At 42.9% G+C, this 19,482-nt stretch overlaps 1 protein-coding gene across 1 annotated transcript in view; it reads right to left on the bottom strand.

Annotated features, from left to right (window-relative positions):
* The window catches only part of syt9a (synaptotagmin IXa), a 111,014-nt gene extending 95,731 nt beyond the window's left edge, over nt 1–15,283 (bottom strand). Inside the window, exon 1 of the mRNA XM_062026782.1 lies at nt 14,864–15,283. Within this exon, the coding sequence (XP_061882766.1) occupies nt 14,864–15,011 (148 nt within the window). The 5' untranslated portion in view covers nt 15,012–15,283. The remainder of the gene's footprint in view (nt 1–14,863) is intronic.
* Nucleotides 15,284–19,482: the final 4,199 nt, after the last annotated feature.

The raw sequence follows: 19,482 nt of genomic DNA, 5'->3' as shown, positions 1-19,482 counted from the left end.
TAAATGTGCATGTAGATGTAGCCAATGGCAGGAATGCTAAACAATTCAGTGCTGTCCTTGAAAAGTTTTGTCTAACTCAGCATGTAGATGAGCCCACCCACAGCAGAGGCCACACTCCTAATTTGATCATTACTAAGGCGTCTGCTCCCTCACGCTGCTGCTACTGTTCCGAAGACAGCAAGAACTCGACTCGGTGAAAGAAAAACAAAGTGTGTACGGCTCCCTGCTCTTTGTGCACCGTTCTCATGGATAGGTTGACTGTGTCCGCCAGTTAGAGCAGAGTCATTTTGTAACTTTAAACGCAGCGGACACATTTGCTAGCATTATCTCTAGCGAGCTGACTAGCCCAGCTTGTAGCAGCCTTTAGCGGCCTACAAGCCAGGGTGAACCGGTTGTTATAATAGATTTAGACCTTTAGCTAGTTCTACACACCAGTCTACCGGACACCACACCTTAGTCATAGAGGACTCCATCACCTGGAACATACAGTTTAGTAAACCGGCCATTATTAATTGTATTCCCCGGGCCAGAGCACCTGACATTGAAGCTAGTCTTAGAGAGCTGACTCGCAACAGGCCTAGTAAGCACATACGACTGGCTAATCACACCTCGAGCTACACAAACATAGTTGTACATATCGGCTGCAACGACACTAGGATGAGACAGTCAGAGATTACCAAGAGGAACATAGTTTGGATTTGTAATCTCGCTCAAAAGATGTACAAGTACTTGTCTCTGGCACCCTGCCTGTGAGAGGCAATGATGAGAGGTATAGCAGATTAGTTTCGCTTAACAAGTGGCTCGCTAGTTTTTGTAGAGAGCAGGGACTAATGTTTATTGATAATTGGCCTTCTTTCTGGGGCAAACCGAGCTTGCTGAGGAGAAATGGCCTTCACCCTAACCCAGAAGGCGCCATCACTCTTTCCAGAAATATAGACTACTATTTGAGTCAAGCTTGACTAAGTACACTAGAGCAAGCTCGGACAAAGGCAACTACAGTACCTGTTAACCTAGGTGAGGAGTCAGTTAAACAAGAACTAACCAGCGCCAGGCTGGAAAATTCCTGCACACATAGCATTTCTTGTAGAATAATACACAACTCACATAATATTTTTTCTGCAGTGACTGTGCCAGAGGTGAACATGCATTCTACTGAAGTGGCAAATTATGACACGTTCAATCTATCACAGCACCAAGCAAATAATCTGAAGATCCCCATCATATCAATTCTAGATTTGATCGAAATTACACTACACAAAATAAACATAATGCTATTAATATCAGTACAACGGATACCATTAACAAAAATTCCTCAGCCCTCTACCAATAATATTGGCTTTTTAAACATCAGATCATTGTCTCCCAAAACGTTTTTAGTTAATGAGGTCATTAGAGACAACAATCTTAACTTCATTGGTCTCAGCGAAACTTGGCTAAAACCAAATTAATTTTTCTTGCTTAACAAGGCATCTCCTCTTAACTATTTGAGTGCCCATCCTTTTAACAGTTAGAGATGCTACCTCAGTAGAAGCATTTAAATCCCATCTTAAAACTCAATTGTATACTCGAGCCTTTAAATAGACCGCTTTTTAGACCAGTTGATCTCTTGTCTCTCTTTTCTGCTGTGCTCCCTCTCCTGCGTGGAGAGGGTATCAGGTGACAACGGATCAGCCTCCACAGAGGACGCGCTAGCTGTTCCATATCGGGACCCAGGATGGATCACTCCTCTTTGCATCAGTTGGTGACATCTCTGCGCTGCTGACTTATCCCCTGCTGGCCTCCCAATAGACTGGACTTTTACATGAAGTCGGGACCAGGGGTGGCCCACTCCTTATGCATCAGACAGTGACGTCTCTGCGCCCTGATATGTGTACATGCAAGAGGGTCCCCTGCTGGCACCACTATGGACTGGACTCTCACATTATTAACCATATCCACTCCGCATCCATTGCACTGGTCACCCGGGGGTGGGGGGGTACCCACATCTGCGGTCCATTCTAAGGTTTCTCGTTGTTCCCATTGGGTTGAGTTGGGTTGAGTTTTTTCTTTTCTTGCCCTGATGTGGGATCTGAGCAGAGGATATTGTTGTGGCTTGTGCAGCCCTTTAAGACATCTGTGAGTAAGGGCTATATAAATAAACTGCTCCATACTCTCGGCAGGGTCCTTGAGGGTGCATGGGAGTTTGCCCAACCAGTCTACATGTGCTTTGTGGACTTGGAGAAGGCATTCGACCGTGTCCCTCGGGAGGTCCTGTGGGGAGTGCTCAGAGAGTATGGGGTATCGGACTGTCTGATTGTGGCTGTCCGCTCCCTGTACGATCAGTGTCAGAGCTTGGTCCGCATTTCCGGCAGTAAGTCGGACACGTTTCCAGTGAGGGTTGGACTCCGCCAAGGCTGACCTTTGTCACCGATTCTGTTCATAACTTTTATGGACAGAATTTCTAGGCGCAGTCAAGGCGTTGAGGGGATCCGGTTTGGTGGCTGCAGGATTAGGTCTCTGCTTTTTGCAGATGATGTGGTCCTGATGGCTTCATCTGGCCAGGATCTTCAGCTCTCACTGGATCGGTTCGCAGCCGAGTGTGAAGCGACTGGGATGAGAATCAGCACCTCCAAGTCAGAGTCCATGGTTCTTGCCCGGAAAAGGGTGGAGTGCCATCTCCGGGTTGGGGAGGAGACCCTGCCCCAAGTGGAGGAGTTCAAGTACCTAGGAGTCTTGTTCACGAGTGAGGGAAAAGTGGATCGTGAGATCGACAGGCGAATCGGTGTGGCGTCTTCAGTAATGCGGACGCTGTATAGGTCCGTTGTGGTGAAGAAGGAGCTGAGCCGGAAGGCAAAGCTCTCAATTTACCGGTCGATCTACGTTCCCATCCTCACCTATGGTCATGAGCTTTGGGTCATGACCGAAAGGACAAGATCACGGGTACAGGCGGCCGAAATGAGTTTCCTCCGCCGGGTGGCGGGGCTCTCCCTTAGAGATAGGGTGAGAAGCTCTGCCATCCGGGGGGAGCTCAAAGTAAAGCCGCTGCTCCTCCACATCGAGAGGAGCCAGATGAGGTGGTTCGGGCATCTGGTCAGGATGCCACCCGAACGCCTCCCTCTGGAGGTGTTTAGGGCACGTCCAACCGGTAGGAGGCCACGGGGAAGACCCAGGACACGTTGGGAAGACTATGTCTCCCGGCTGGCCTGGGAACGCCTCGGGATCCCCCGGGAGGAGCTGGACGAAGTGGCTGGGGAGAGGAAAATCTGGGCTTCCCTGCTTAGGCTGCTGCCCCCGCGACCCGACCGCGGATAAGCGGAAGAAGTAGGATGGATGGATGGATGAATGATTGAAGGAATGTTATCGATGCTGCTTTATCAGATCATTTCAGTGTTTTATTTTTGACTTGTGTGTGGAGTTTGCATGTTCTCTCCGTGACTGCATGGGTTACCTCTGGGTACTCCGGCTTCCTCCCACCTCCGAAGACATGCACCTGGGAATAGGCTGTTTGGTGACACTAAATTGGCCGTAGTTTGTGAATGTGAGTGGGAATGTTGTCTGTCTATCTGTCTGGGTTGGTCCTGCGATGAGGTGCGACTTGTTCAGAGTGTACACCGCCTTCCGCCCCAATTCACCTGGGATAGGCTGGATAGACTAATAACCCTTGCGACCCGAGAGGGACAAGCAGTAGAAAATGGATGGATTGTCTGTTAAACCAAAACCAGCAGTTGGGTCTGTGGCTGTTAGCAGACTCATAAATGATAGCATACGGATACAGTTTGTGAAAAACATTAGGTTTCAAAATACTCCGTATGCTAATATTGATGATCTGTTGAACTCATATACATCAAGTGTTGTAAATGTTTTGACATCATTCCTCCTGTCAAGTTTAGAATGTTAAAAGTAGGTTAAAGGCACCATAGAAAAATTAAGATTATGTCTGGACACAGAAAAGAGTGCAGCATAGCCGAACGAAAAAGTGCAAATCAAAACTCCAAACTTATTGTGATATTGACAAAGAAAAGCTAATGTTCAATGAGACTTTGCGTAGAACAAGGGAAAATATTTTTTTCTGAAATCATCACCAGCTGCAGTAACAACTCTTGCGTCTTGTTTTCTACAGTAAACAGATTAACAAACCGTCAAATTGCACTTCCAATAGAACTAATTTCTACATCAAAGTGTAATGAATTTGAAATATTCTTTCATGATAAAGTTCAAGGCATTAAAATGCAATAATTCCTGGGAAACAAAGAGCTACTCTGCAGCAAGCTAGTTAACGAGAGCTGGCACATTTCGTTCCTGTTACTGACAAAACAGTTGAAGAGCTCATCCACAGTCTGAGTCCATTAACACATGCTGCCTTGATGAGGGCAGCACGGTGGTACAGGGGTTAGTGCATGTGCCTCACAATACAAAGGTCCTGAGTAGTCCTGAGTTCAATCCCGGGCTCGGGATCTTTCTGTGTGGAGTTTGCATGTTCTCCCCGTGACTGCGTGGGTTCCCTCTGGGTACTCCGGCTTCCTCCCACCTCCAAAAACATGCACCTGGGGATAGGTTGATTGGCAACACTAAATGTGTGTAAATGTGAGTGTGAATGTTGTCTGTCTATCTGTGTTGGCGCTGTGATGAGGTGGCGACTTGTCCAGGGTGTACCCCACCTTCCGCCCGAATGCAGCTGAGATAGGCTCCAGCACCCCCCACGACCCCAAAAGGGACAAGCGGTAGAAAATGGATGGATGGATGGATGCCTTGATGAGTTACCCACTAGATTTGTAAAATATGTGCTCAGCAGTTTATCACAATTTGCTCGTCTGGTTAACATCTCAATTCAGACTGGACAATTTCAAAAAGGCCTTAAAGAACTCCTGTCATTAAGCCCCTCTTAAGGAAGAGTAGTCTTGATGCCAAAGTATTACAAAAATAAGGTCCTGTATCAAACCTGCCATTTTTTTGGCAAAGTCCTAAAAAAAAGTTGTATACCAACAGCTGAGTGAGTTCCTTCTGTTTAACAATGGGTTTGATATTTTCCAATCAGGTTTTAGGCCCCACAACAGGACCAAAACAGCGCTGATCAAGGTGACAAATGATATCCGCCTGAACACAGACGCAGGAAAAGTCTCAGTCTTGGTTCTGCTCGACCTGAGCACTGCCTTTGACACAGTTGACCATACTATCTTAATACAGCGGTTGTAAAACGGGGTAGGAATATCCAGTTTTGCTCTTAACTGGTTCAAGTCCTCTCTTGATCACAGGACATACTGTGTTAAAATTGGTAACTGTGTTTCTGACCAAATGGTTATGACCTGTTGGGTTCCTCAGGGCACGATTTTGGGATAACTATTGTTGAACTTGTACATGCTGCCACTAGGTCAGCTAATACGCAACTTCAATGTGTCGTACCACAACTATGCAAATGACACTCAGATCTAGGTGTCACTGACGACAGGTAAACATTGGCCTGCTGATTCACTTTGTCACTGCATCGAACAGATCAATGTGTGGATGCAAAACTATTTTTTTCATCTAAACTCAGACAAATCATTGTCTTTGGCCCACGGAAGCAAAGAGAAACTATTATTAATCACCTCGAGACCCTCTCCCTGAAACCAAATAATCAGATTAGAAATCTAGGGGTAATAATGGACTAAGACTTGAACTTTAACAGCCACATTAAGTCAATACCATCAGCAGCTTTTTACTACCATTGCCAAAATCAGAAGAAAAAAGGAATACTTCAGACTTAGAAAGACTAATCCATGCCTTTGTCTCCAGCAGGTTAGACTACTGTAATGGCCTTCACACTGTGCTCTCTAAACAAGCTGGAAAGCAGCTGCAATACATCCAAAATGCTGCCGCTCGAGTCCTGACTAGAACTTGGAAGTAGAGACCATATTAGTCCAGTGCTTAGGTCACTGCACTGGCTTCCTGTTGCTCAGAAAATAGACTTTGAAACAGCTCTTCCTCTGTACAAATCTTTCATGGTCTTGTGCCAAAGTACATCTCTGAAATGTTAGAGCCAAATCAATCATCTCGAGCTCTGAGAACTTCAGGAAGTGATCTCTTGCTGGTGCCTAGAATCAGGACCTAACATGGTGAAACTATGTTTCAGTTTTATGATCCAAAAATTTGGATTAGTCTTCCTAAAGATGTGATACAGGCCTCAACGTTGGCGGCGTTCACATGCAGGCTGAAAATACTTATGTTTAATCGTGCATATCACAACTGACAGTATTTTATCTACAGTATTTGATTGGTTTTAATTCATTATACCGGTAATTGTTTTTATGATGATTGTGATTTTTGATTTTAATTTGAATTATGATATTATATTTTTATTTTGCTTTCTTTTTATTTTCTGTAACAGACTTTTAATTGCCTTGTGTACAAATTGTGCTCTGTAAATAAACTTGCCTTGCCCTGCCTTGAACAAAGTGTTCCCAAATACATGTGAAAGACAGAGCCACCTTTCAAGTATGTTACTTTTTAAGTGTCTGCCTTTTTCCAAAAACAGCTCTTTGTCAGAATTATTTGTAAATCAAAATGAAATATTTGGCTTCCAAAAACATCTTTCTCATTAAAGCATGAAGCTGTTTTCAATGATTTCAATGGATTTAATCCCAGAAAAAGGGATCTGATTTTCACACTGCTGTATCAACATAGCTCAGGAAGCAGACTATTGCATCTTCCCAACAAGTCCTAATGTTTGTCACTTCACAGCATATTCCAACATATTCCAGCACTGTTCAAAATAGAGACACATTATTTTGTGTCCCTATGCCGTACTTGCCAAGCTTGAGACCTCTAATATCGGGAGGTAGGGGTAGGGGGTGGGGCGGTGGTTGGGGGCGTGGTTATTTACAGCTAGAATTCACCAACTCGAGTATTCCATATATATATATATATATATATATATATATATATATATATATATATATATATATATATATATATATATATATATATATATATATATATATATATGTATGAAATACTTGACTTTCAGTGAATTCTAGCTATATATATATATATATATATATATATATATATATATATATATTTTATTTACATAGAAAAAAAATAAAATACTTGAATTTCAGTGTTCTGGTGGCTATCCGTTAGATGGCAGTATTGTCCTGTTTAACTTCTCCGTTCATTGGGCAGGCAAGCTGTTTATATTGTGGGAAAGCGGACGTGAGAACAGGCTGTCCCCACTCAGTCTCAGGCCCGCATTGAGCTGAAGGGGGCGTGGCCTCCAGCTCCGGCTGAATACCGGGAGTTTGTCGGGAGAAAATCTCTGCCGGGAGGTTGTCGGGAGAGGCGCTGAATACCGGGATTCTCCTGCTAAAAACGGGAGGGTTGGCAAGTATGCCCTATGCTCCAGGTTGTCACGTGGGGGTCGCATATTTGTGCGGGATCGTTCCTCCAGTGCAACACGGACACTCCGGACAAAAACGTGAAGGTAAGAGATGATTTATTTACATAAATCATAGGCAAACAGAAAACAAGCAAAAGAAAAGCGTGCCGAACGCACGGGAAGCTAAGGCTAACACTTAACACAGAACTAGGACATGAAACAAACCAACATAACACTTGCTTACCGCAAACAAGGAGGCCAGACACTCAGTGTGTGGCGGGCAATGTGAATAAATAGCTCTCTGATTAGTGTTTAACAGCAGGTGAACGTGCCGAACACTAATCAGAGGCAGGTGAAATCAATTCGTCCCCATGGTAACCAAAACAAACCCCTGAAGTGCACAAAAACAACTAAGGAAGTCCAAAACTAACAGAATATAACTAAACAAAACATGACCACGGATCATGACACAGGTACGTCCCCGGGCTGTAAAAAGATAACCAAAAGCATCAAATCAAGACAGATGTGGCTTAATTTCCTTGACTAAGTATGTCATGTTTTGAAACATACTTTCATGGTATAGAACAATGTTCTGAACTCCTGTTTCTATCCCAGGTGCCAGTGTTGTATTGAACATACTAAACTGTAGAACAGAACGTAGCTCAATTTGCCAGAGAATCAATAGCGCCCCTGCTGGTTGCAGCCAAGTAATGCATTTCATTCTGGCTCAAATCACAATTAATCAACAATCAAGTCCACCTATTTGCCATCCATGCCATTAATTTGCTTATACTGTATGTCAACCACTGTAGTACCAAAGCACTATCTAAGGTACGTTCCCAATCTGAAGCCAGCACATACCTGTAGGTTGAAGTGTGTTCTTATTTCCCCAAAATTACTTTCAATTTATATCCTCATCTATACACGGATTCTGTGTGTAATCATGTACAAATTAATCCTGAAATCAGACTTATAATTGCTTCTCTTCCTTTCTTAGTCATTTTAATGTGTCATCGTTGTAGCTGTCAGATGCTTTCCAAAACTCTAATCCCACCTCATGGCTATCTAATGCTTCTGAGGAGGAGGATGTGCGAGTGAGGGAATGCAAATAGTCACTAATGAGTCAATATATGATGAAGAATGGTCGATCAGTCTAATGGTTCAAACAAAAGATTAATGAGTAGATATAATTTTTGTACAGTAAATGTGCACTTGCTCTCTACAACACACACACCCACACACACGCACACACACACACACACACGCACACACACATGCGCACACACACAGATAAGAGCTTGGGTGCTTGCAATGATTAAACGTGACATTTTCACACATGTGACTGAATGTACAAGCTGGTGTTGAGAAAATATACACCTTTTTTTCCCCCCGCAACACATTTTAGCAGGTTCAGTAAGTCCACTGCTAAACCCGTTTGGATCGCACACAAACACGCACACACACACAATCATACACACTCTGACACTTCAGAGCAGGGGTGGCCAAACTTTTTGCCTTAAATGACCAAAATGAAAATGTGCTAATGGGCTATTGGCCAAACACAATGATTTCAAGTGTGAAACATAAAACTTCTACATTTAAATACTAAAGGGGCATTATACATTGGGGTATAATTTGGAGTCCCTGCAACACCCCGCCTGCCCATAAAAATTGTTCACACTTATGTGAATTTTTTTTTATACTACTTCATTGAAACTTGAATTTAATTTGAGGCATGTTTTGGATTTCACCATCTACGGTCCGTAATATCATCAAAGGGTTCAGACAATCTGGAGAAATCACTGCACGTGAGCAGCTAAGCCCATGACCTTCGATCCCTCAGGCTGTACTGCATCAACAAGCGACATCAGTGTGTAAAGGATATAACCACGTGGGCTCAGGAACACTTCAGAAACCCACTGTCAGTAACTACAGTTGGTCGCTACATCTGTAAGTGCAAGTTAAAACTCTCCTATGCAAGGCGAAAACCGTTTATCAACAACACCCGGAAACGCCGTCGGCTTCACTGGGCCTGAGCTCATCTAAGATGGACTGATACAAAGTGGAAAAGTGTTCCGTGGTCTGACGAGTCCACATTTGAAATTGTTTCTGGAAACTGTGGACATCGTGTCTTCCGGACCAAAGAGGAAAAGAACCATCCGGATTGTTATAGGCGCAAAGTTGAAAAGCCAGCATCTGTGATGGTATGGGGGTGTATTAGTGCCCAAGACATGGGTAACTTACACACCTGTGAAGGCGCCATTAATGCTAAAAGGTACATACAGGTTTTGGAGCAACATATATTGCCATCCAAGCAACGTTACTATGGACGCCCCTGCTTATTTCAGCAAGACAATGCCAAGCCACATGTTACATCAACGTGGCTTCATAGTAAAAGAGTGCAGGTACTAGACTGGCCCGCCTGTATTCCAGACCTGTCTCCCATTGAAAATGAGTGGCGCATTATGAAGCCTAAAATACCACAACGGAGACCCCCGGACTGTTGAACAAATTAAGCTGTACATCAAGCAAGAATGGGAAAGAATTCCACCTGAGGGGCTTAAAAAATGTGTCTCCTCAGTTCCCAAACGTTTACTGAGTGTTGTTAAAAGGAAAGGCCATGTAACACAGTGGGGAAATTCTAACTTAATTATTATTTGCAAAAAAATAATAAAGTTTATGAGTTTGAACATCAAATATCTTGTCTTTGTAGTGCATTCAATTGAATATGGGTTGAAAAAGGATTTGCAAATCATTGTATTCCGTTTATATTTACATCTAACACAATTTCCCAACTCATATGGAAATGGGGTTTGTACATTAAACAATGCATTTAATTTTAGAACAACATCTCACAAATAACTTAAATTTAGGGCTGCAACAACTAATCGATTAAATCGATTATAAAAATAGTTGGCGATTAATTTAGTCATCGATTTGTTGGATCTATGCTATGCGCATGCGCAGAGGCTACGTTTTTATTTTTATTTTTATAAACCTTTATTAATAAACTGCAACATTTACAAACAGCTGAGAAACAATAATCAAAATAAGTATGGTGCCATTATGCTGGGTTTTTTTTCAATAAAATACTGGAAAGGATAGAAATGTAGTTTGTCTCTTATCCGATTATTAATCGATTAATCGAAATAATAATCAACAGATTAATCGATTATCAAATTAGTTGTTAGTTGCAGCCCTACTTAAATTTCAAAAATGTTTCTCCACTCCCTCCAGGGATTCTACCCTTGCAAGACAAGTGAATTAATGCGACCCACCACGTATGACAGAAGCAATGTGGAATGGAAATTTTACGTTATATTTCTATCAATGGCGGAGCAGGAAGGGGCTTGGAATTGATCAGCGGTAAAATTTAATATGAAGCGCCCTGTCATTTATTAACTGACATTTTATATATGTCTGCTCACGCAAAATGGTTTGCCCCTATGGATTGTGAGGCCATATGCACAGCATGTGATCTGCGACCCTGGATGGATCAATGATTGTGTGGGCTTTAAGGGGAACTGCACTTTTTTGGGAATGTTGCCTATAATTCCCAATGCTTATGAGAGACAAGACCACATATGCGTTTATATTTTAAAATGCATTCTAACTCGTAAGTATAGGTAAATAAAACACTGTTTACAATGGAGCCATTGTATTGCGTCTATTCCGACCATAAAACCCAATAAATAACCATCCAAAAAGTGCCAACAATACTCCATTTACATTTCATGACCTGAATATTAACCAAATATTACTGATAATGTTGTTAAAAGCGCTAACGTTAAGGATCTATTTTGGACAGCACATAGTCACAGAGAGGTAATTTCCTTATGCTGCTGTATTGATATCATGAGCTGGTGAGCTCTCGTCTCGGAGCTTGTGAAAGTTTATTATAGATTATATAAATTATGCCTCTCACCTGGATAGTAAAATGATGTGGAAATAAACTGAGAAGTTGGTCCAATTTGACAGCCAACATAGATCAAGAAATGGCGAAAAAGACCAGAAAAGATGCTTTGTTCCGCCCAGCTTTTTTCTTCAGTGAGAGCACACATTGTACAGTAAGTGATATTTTAATATGTTTGTTGGCTCTCATGAAGTCTGCAGTTAAAATGGATGCAAAAAAGAAAATACATACAGTATGTGTGCTTGTCTCTCAAAAAGACTGGGAATCAATGTTGCCTCTAATTTTTCATGTGTGTGAGCAAACGTAAAAACTCCTTGAGCATTCAGTGGAGCACATGTGAGCAACATCAGATGTGCACACTGTGGCCGCACCAGCATCACACCTGTCCCAAACCTGACTAAAAACAAGTTAAATGTTTTACTATTATTATCAAATGACAGCAGTCATTTCCATGAGATTATTTTGTAATATAAATGTTTTGGCCCACTTACAATGACAATAACACAAATTTTGTTTTTCATGAGTTGTGTACTAGTACTGTATGTCTGGGTGGGGGTCCTGTTTTGGAAATAATTTGTACCCCTTTCAGATATCGCATTTAGTTCCCATTAAAACATTCACATGTTGCACAATGAGATGTAAGCATGCGATCATGCGTCCATTCCTGTAACTTTCTGTTTATAAAATATATATTTTTATTAGTATTTATTTTATATAATAACAGCATTTCATGATTAATATTTATAAATTAAGATTCTTTATAAATGACACTAGAATAAGCACACATTTGATTGGTAAATCATAGTGTAACGACCTGGAATTACACATTATGTGTGATGTTGGAGTTGTCTGACTTTTTGTGTGGCTGTAAACGCATCACTGGCTAAGTGCCTTATGTTCATGTGTTGTCGGAAGTAACAAAGAGCGAGTGGCTGCTGTTGATATGACAGATGACAAAGTTGGTTTTGGTTTGGTTTGTACAGCAGAAAATGACCAGTTTTGCGAGATAGAAACTTGTTTACCACCGTTTTGGTCATGTGTGTTTATGGCTGACAATAAAGAGTTTTGCTCAATAAAGTGATCGATGGAATTCATGTCCTCCTAAAGCGCCTAGACAGATGTTACAATAATTGAACAGTGATGACATAAACTGTTCTTTCTGTTGTGGCCGCATGTCGTCAGTTACATTGAAGATTGTTCTTTTGTGCGTGGCATAGATATGCCATGCGCAGAGGATGCGTGAGCAGTGCGCAATTGCACAGGCACGCACCCTAGAGGGAACGTTGCTGGGAATTATTCAAAAAAAGTGCAGTTCCTCTTCAAAGGGTCAGTATGAATATGTATGAAATTGGCAGGCCAAACAAACAACGACATGGACTACAGGGAGGAGGTGAAACATCTGGTTGACTGGTGCAGAACCAACAACCTGGTCCTGAACGTCGACTAGACCAAGGAGATCATCGTCGACTTCAGGAGGCACCAGTCCAGCCACACTCCACTCTTCGTCAACGGCACAGCAGTGGAGATCGTAAGCAGCACCAAGTTCCTGGGGGTGCAGATAACTGACAATATTACCTGGTCCCTACACACCGGAGCTCTTGCGAAAAGAGCTCAGCAGCGCAAGCACTTTTTGCGTCGGATGAAAAGAGCGCAGCTCCATCACCCCATTCTCACCACATTCTACAGAGGCACTACAGAGAGCCTACTGACCAACTGCATCTTTGTCTGGACTGGAGCCTGCAGTGCCTCAGACTGGAAGTCTCTGCAGAGAGTGGTGAGGACGACGGAAAAGATCATCAGGACTCCTCTTCCGGGCAGCAGGGTGGCACAGGGGTTAGTGCGTGTGCCTCACAATAAGAAGGTCCTGAGTAGTTCTGGGTTTAATCCCGGGCTCGGGATCATTCTGTGTGGAGTTTGCATGTTCTCCCCGTGACTGCGTGGGTTCCCTCCGGGTACTCCGGCTTCCTCCCACCGCCAAAAAAATGCACCTGGGGATAGGTTGATTGGCAACACTAAATTGGCCCTAGTGTGTGAATGTACAAGTATGAATGTTGTCTGTCTATCTGTGTTGGCCCTGTGATGAGGTGGCGACTTGTCCAGGGTGTACCCCGCCTTCCGCCCGAATGCAGCTGAGATAGGCACCAGCACCCCCCGCGACCACAAAAGGGACAAGCGGTAGAAAATGGATGGATGGATGGACTCCTCTTCCTCCTATCCAGGAAATCGCAAAAACCTGCTGCCTGACCATGGCTCACAAAATCAGTAGAGACTCCTTCTACCCCCACCAAGGACTGTTTTCACTTCTGGACTCTAGAAAGAGGTTCCGCAGCCTCCAAAGCAGAACCTTCAGGTTCTGTAACAGCTTCTTCCCTCAGGCCTTATGACTCTTGAACGCATCAAAATAATTCCCTCAATTCCCCCAAAAACGGATAACTCGCTGGAATACAAAGACAATATAACATACATCCATAAACGTGGATGCATATGAAAAAGTGCAATATATTTATAATCTATTTATTTATATACGCACTTTATTGCTCTTTTATCCTGCACTGCAACCAGCTAATGCAACGGAATTGCGTTCCTATCTCTACTGTACAGTTCAAATTTGAATGGCAATAAAAGGAAGTCTAAGTCAAAATAATTTGGTAGGCCAGATCTGTCCCATGGGCCACACTTTGGGCATCACTGCTTTAGCGAATAATGTTACAGTAAGAGTGCAGGTAGCGCAGAGTCAGTTATATCCACACCTGTGTCAGCCTACTGGACTACCCCTGCACAAGTCATAATTGCATAGCATTTAAAAAATAAAATTCAATGCAATAATGATAATAAATGCTGCTGTTGTATTTAACATGCACAAGAACAATGCATTAACATTTGATTGCAATGGTAACAGAACACCATAGTAACAATTGAGTGCACAATGGGCTCATTTGTGCCTATTTGAAGTTTAAGGTAGATCAGGGATGTCCAAAGTGCGGCCCGGGGGCCATTTGCGGCCCGCAGCTCAATTTTTATTGGCCCGCGACACATTCTATAGACAAACTAAACTAAGGTCCCAAATTAGAACAAAAAACTATGAAACATTCAACGGGACCAAATCCCCCAAAAATGGAACCTGAAAACCAAAATGGCCGACAACCTCAGTGTCTTACTGTATAAGGTCTTTGAAGATTTCTGTGTGTCCTGTCATGATGAAAAAGTGTACACATTTCTTGTGAGACAAGATATGTTTTTGAGTGTATTAAAGCCCTCAAAAGCGTTTCAGTTGACGGTATAACAGCAATATTAGTAAATACAGGCTAACTTTCCAGCACAGTTAACATAAATACAAATAAAATCATTATTAAAATAATCATGAATGATTTTATTGCTTTGTTATCCATAACACAAAGCTGAGATGTAGAAGTATTTTTCAAATGTTAGCATATGTTCACCTAAATTGTTTGGGTTTGAGTATGTTTCATATACAAAATGTATGAAAGTGGCCCTCGTAATCTTAAATTTTTCTCCATGTGGCCCTCGCTGGAAAATGTTTGGACACCTCTGAGGTAGATTAAAAGAAGTCAGGTGCATTTTTAAACCTCCATTCATTTAAAATGCTTTCTCCTCACCTGAGTCTGAATATCGTGGCCTGGCCAAATCACGGAAATAGTAGATGAAATCCAGGCAGTTTTCGCTTTTCACTTCCCCCGTGGAGCAAAGATCCGTGAGGAGTTCAAGTGCCTTTTGACAAATCTCGTCATCTCTGTCTCCAGGCATTTCCCACCAGCATCCTTAAATCACGGAGGCTCTCTTAGAGGCACCGCGACTCGCGCTTTTCCACGCAGCCCAGTCGAGCACTCGTCCGGCGGCACACCTACCCACGCGACGGAGGATCACACATTTAATAACCCAACATGGGAAGAAGAAAGAAAAGTGAGCGCCAAAGCGATGAGCGTGTCCCGGATGTGCAATAAACCTCGGTCCTGTGTGCGCTTCATTCACGTGTGCTCTTTGAAGTAGCCGTGCTGCACATTACAAAGCCACTGGTTGAATCCACGCACAGACACTGCGGAGTGGAGCGCTGGCCACGGTGCTGGGACGTGCGCGCGCCTCCGCGGACGAGCTTGCACCACGCAACAGTGTGATGCGTTCACATGTTCGGGAAACTAGAGCAGTGAGTAATATGACTATTATTCTTTAGGGTCATGTGACGTTAAAAAGATGACTTTTTGTGCAATATACGCTCAGTGGCCACGTCATTAGGTACACCATCTGAGATCCATGACACTATTTTTCACTATAAAAGTGGGTGACATTGTTATCACCAGGAAAGATGAGGTCACCTACCCAGGTTCCATTCTAGAGGCTAATCTTTCCTGTGATAAAATGGCAACCAAGGTAATCAAAAAGGTCAACCAACGAATGAGATTTCTCTATAGAATCTCCTCTCTGGTCAACAAAAGCACCATGAGGATTCTGGCGGGAACTCTCGTTCAACCCTTTTTCGATTACGCATGCACCTCCTGGTACCCTAGCACCTCCAAAACCCTCAAATCTAAACTCCAAACATCCCAGAACAAGCTAGTCAGATTACTTGTAGACCTCCACCCCAGATCCCACCTCACTCCTACCCACTTCTCCAAAGTGGGCTGGCTCAGGATGGAGAACAGAGTAAAACAACCTGCACTGAGCCTAGTCTAGAAAATCCGCTACACCTCCCTGATACCGAAGTACATGTCAAACTACTTCCTTAACGTAAATTACCGCCATAACCACAACACCAGGGGGAGCTCCACTAACCACGTTAAACCCAGATTCCGATCTAACAAAGGTCTTAACTCATTCTCTTTCTATGCCACATCAATGTGGAATGCGCTCCCAACAGGTATAAAAGAAAGGGCATCTCTATCCTCCTTCAAAACTGCAATAAAAGTTCACCTCCAGGCAGCTACAACCCTAAACTAACACCCTCCCCGGATTGTTAATAATCAAATGTAAACAATCAAATGCAGATACTTTTTCTTATGCCTTTTGATCTCTCTCTCTCTCTCTCTCTCTCTCTCTCTCTCTCTCTCTCTCTCTCTCTCTCTCTCTCTCTCTCTCTCTCTCTCTCTCTCTCTATGTCCACTACTTGCTGTCCATATCCTACCAAGTCAGACCTACACTGTTCCATTATCCATTTCTCTGTTCTCAATTGTTGATGACTGATGATAACAACCAAACCTAACCACCCCCCCCCCCCTTCCACACCCCGAATTGTAAATAATTCAATGTGATTATCTTGTGTGATGATTGTATTATGATGATAGTATCTGATAGTATATATCTGTATCATGAATCTATTTAAGTGGACCCCGACTTAAACAAGTTGAAAAACGTATTCGGGTGTTACCATTTAGTGGTCAATTGTACGGAATATGTACTTCACTGTGCAACCTACTAATAAAAGTCTCAATCAATCAATCAAAAGACAGCAGGTCTTTCAAACATGATCAAAAATATATGCTCCTTTCTAAAACTATCTGACCATATTCTTTCAGCAATATGCTAAAAGTACGGTGGCCAGGGGGAAACGCACAGCCGCATCCAAAACACACGCAAACCGCCAAACAAATACATATATTTTTTTGAAAAACACAACACGTAAGTGAACGCAAAGCTTCGTCGAAAATACACGCAAACCCCCAAAACACATGCAATATGGGAACAGAATCACAAAATCTGTAGCCGCATAATGCTGTTTAAAAAGCTATCTTTTCACTCTGCAACTAGAAGTGGGGGAAATAATCGATTTTTAGATGCATCGCAATTCTAACATTGACCCTTATATAATCGATTAGTAGACGTCGATAATCGATTTATTTATTGTAAATAAAGTAATGCAGACAGTTCTGAAATCCGACCAGCTATTGCGCACATTTTCATTAATTTAATAAATGTGGAAATTAATTTGACTTTCTTTGTAGGCTCGGCTGGCGCCTCCGCTAGAAGCGCGCCAGGACACGCCCCCGCTCGCTCTGGCCGCATTGCAGTCACGCACCTGCAAAGCTGCAGGCAATCCCTAATCAGCGCACCTGGAACTAATGCGGACAGACAGCATAAAGACCAGCGGACCCGAAGATCCAGCGCCGGAACGTAGTTCACTCCTCGTAGTAAGCTTCCCTCCTGCGTACTCGCTCTCTCTCTGTTCCAGTGATTTATGCCCTCTGTGTTCCCCGCAGTGCTTCCCCTGTTTCCCGTGATCGAGCTGTGTGCCTCGACTTCCTTCTGGAGTCCGGACTGCCTCCCTCGATCCTTGACCCCTGCTTTAACACGGACCTCGTTGCTTCTCTCCAGCCCCCGACCGCTTGCTTGCCCACAGACTGCCTTCTCGCCTTACCCCTTTGGTCTGACGAAGGATTCATCCAACACACACTTACAACATACTCTGGTAACATTTGCATTATTAATTATTGCACCAATCACTCAGAGTAGCATACAGACCCCAACACATCATCATCTGGTTCAATAAACCTATTGAACTGATCCCTGCCGTTGTGTCGTAACATTCTTATTCCAAATGAATTGTTTTTTTTAAAGTTGCAATTGATACACGCTTATGTGGTGAAACGAAAATAAACGTAAAACTGCATCAATATACAGTACAGGCCTAACGTTTGACACACCTTCTCATTCAATGCATTTTCTTTATTTTCATGACTGTTTACACTGTAGATTGTCACTGAAGGCATCAAAACTATGAATGAACACATGTGGAGTTATGTACTTAACCAAAAGAAGGTGAAATTACTGAAAACATGTTTTATATTCTAGTTTCTTCAAAATATCCACCCTTTGCTCTGATTACTGTTTTGCCCACTTTTGGCATTCTCTCGATGAGTTTCAAGCACACCTGTGAAGTGAAAACCATTTCAGGTGACTACCTCTTGAAGCTCATTGAGAGAATGCCAACAGTGTGCAAACAAGTAATCAGAGCAAAGGGTTACTACTCTGAAGAAACTAGAATATACAACATGTTTTCACTTATTTCACCTTTTTTTGTTAAGTACATAACTCCACATGTGTTCATTCATAGTTTTGATGTCTTCAGTGACAATCTACAATGTAAATAGTCATGAAAATAAAGAAAACACACTGAATGAGAAGGTGTGTCCAAACGTTTGGCCTGTACTGTACGTACATTAAACATGCATCAATAATCGATTTTTAATCAAATCGTAGCTCCTGAATCGTAATCGTAAACGAATTGTGGGGTGCCCAAAGATTCCCACCTCTACTGCCAACTTTCTTCTGTATTTGTAAATCCCTCTCAGACTTGGGGCCACTTAGATATCAATACGTAAATGCCTCCTTCAGGCTTGTAAAGCATGTCAACGCGGCCGCCATCTTGAGCAGGATTTTGTCAGACCAATCAGACCGCTGTGCATCTGACTGGAACCAACATTTTAATCATTGATAGACCTTTGTTTTAGTTGATTAATACAGTAATCGGACACGGCTCCCCCCTGCCCAATATGGCGGCCGCGTTGATGCATCTTTCCAATGAACAGGTGCATAAGAGGCGGCATCCACATATTCATATAGATGGGGCTTTACTTCCTCTTAGCATGCTAACTTCCAGTTATATCGTACGATGGAACCTTTCAGTTACGAACGCCTATATTTGCGAACTTTTCGGTTAACGAACCCTTACATTGCGCCAAATATACCTCTGTGTGCGGATTATGACTCGATGTTTGAACGCTTCATTCATTCATTCATTCATTTTGCATGCCACTTGAAGCCATCGGGGGCTTCCATTTGGATGACATCACTTCCTGTATATGCGGAAAAAAACGTTTTGAAGAGACGAGGCCACCTACGTCACATCCTGTGTACATCTTGTACACGCAGGTGCGACCATTTCAAAGTGCTTTGTTGGCAAACGGCACTTCTGAGGTGTATCAGCCTGTCTTAGAGATCACTTTGTGTGATCACAAACGCTTCAAATATGTCCAAACACTCACTGTCCTGCTGGATAGCTTTGGTTTGCTGGACAACCGTTTTGAGCTAGCGTTTTAGCTAGTTAACTGCCGGGTCGTGGCCCCTTCAGTTCAAGGGTTTTATCACCGAAGGGAGATTTGTTCCGCAGCAAGTCTTTAATTTTGATAAGACCGAAAAATATGCCCGAGCAGACCTTTAATACAGCGAAAGAGAAGGCACTACCGGGACACAATCTGATGAAGGATAGCCTCACCCTGTTAGTTTG

Source organism: Entelurus aequoreus, linkage group LG02 (genome assembly GCF_033978785.1).
Source record: "Entelurus aequoreus isolate RoL-2023_Sb linkage group LG02, RoL_Eaeq_v1.1, whole genome shotgun sequence".
Lineage (NCBI taxonomy): Eukaryota > Metazoa > Chordata > Actinopteri > Syngnathiformes > Syngnathidae > Entelurus > Entelurus aequoreus.
Note: the sequence above shows the minus strand (reverse complement) of the source record. Positions and strands in the feature narration are given on the sequence as shown.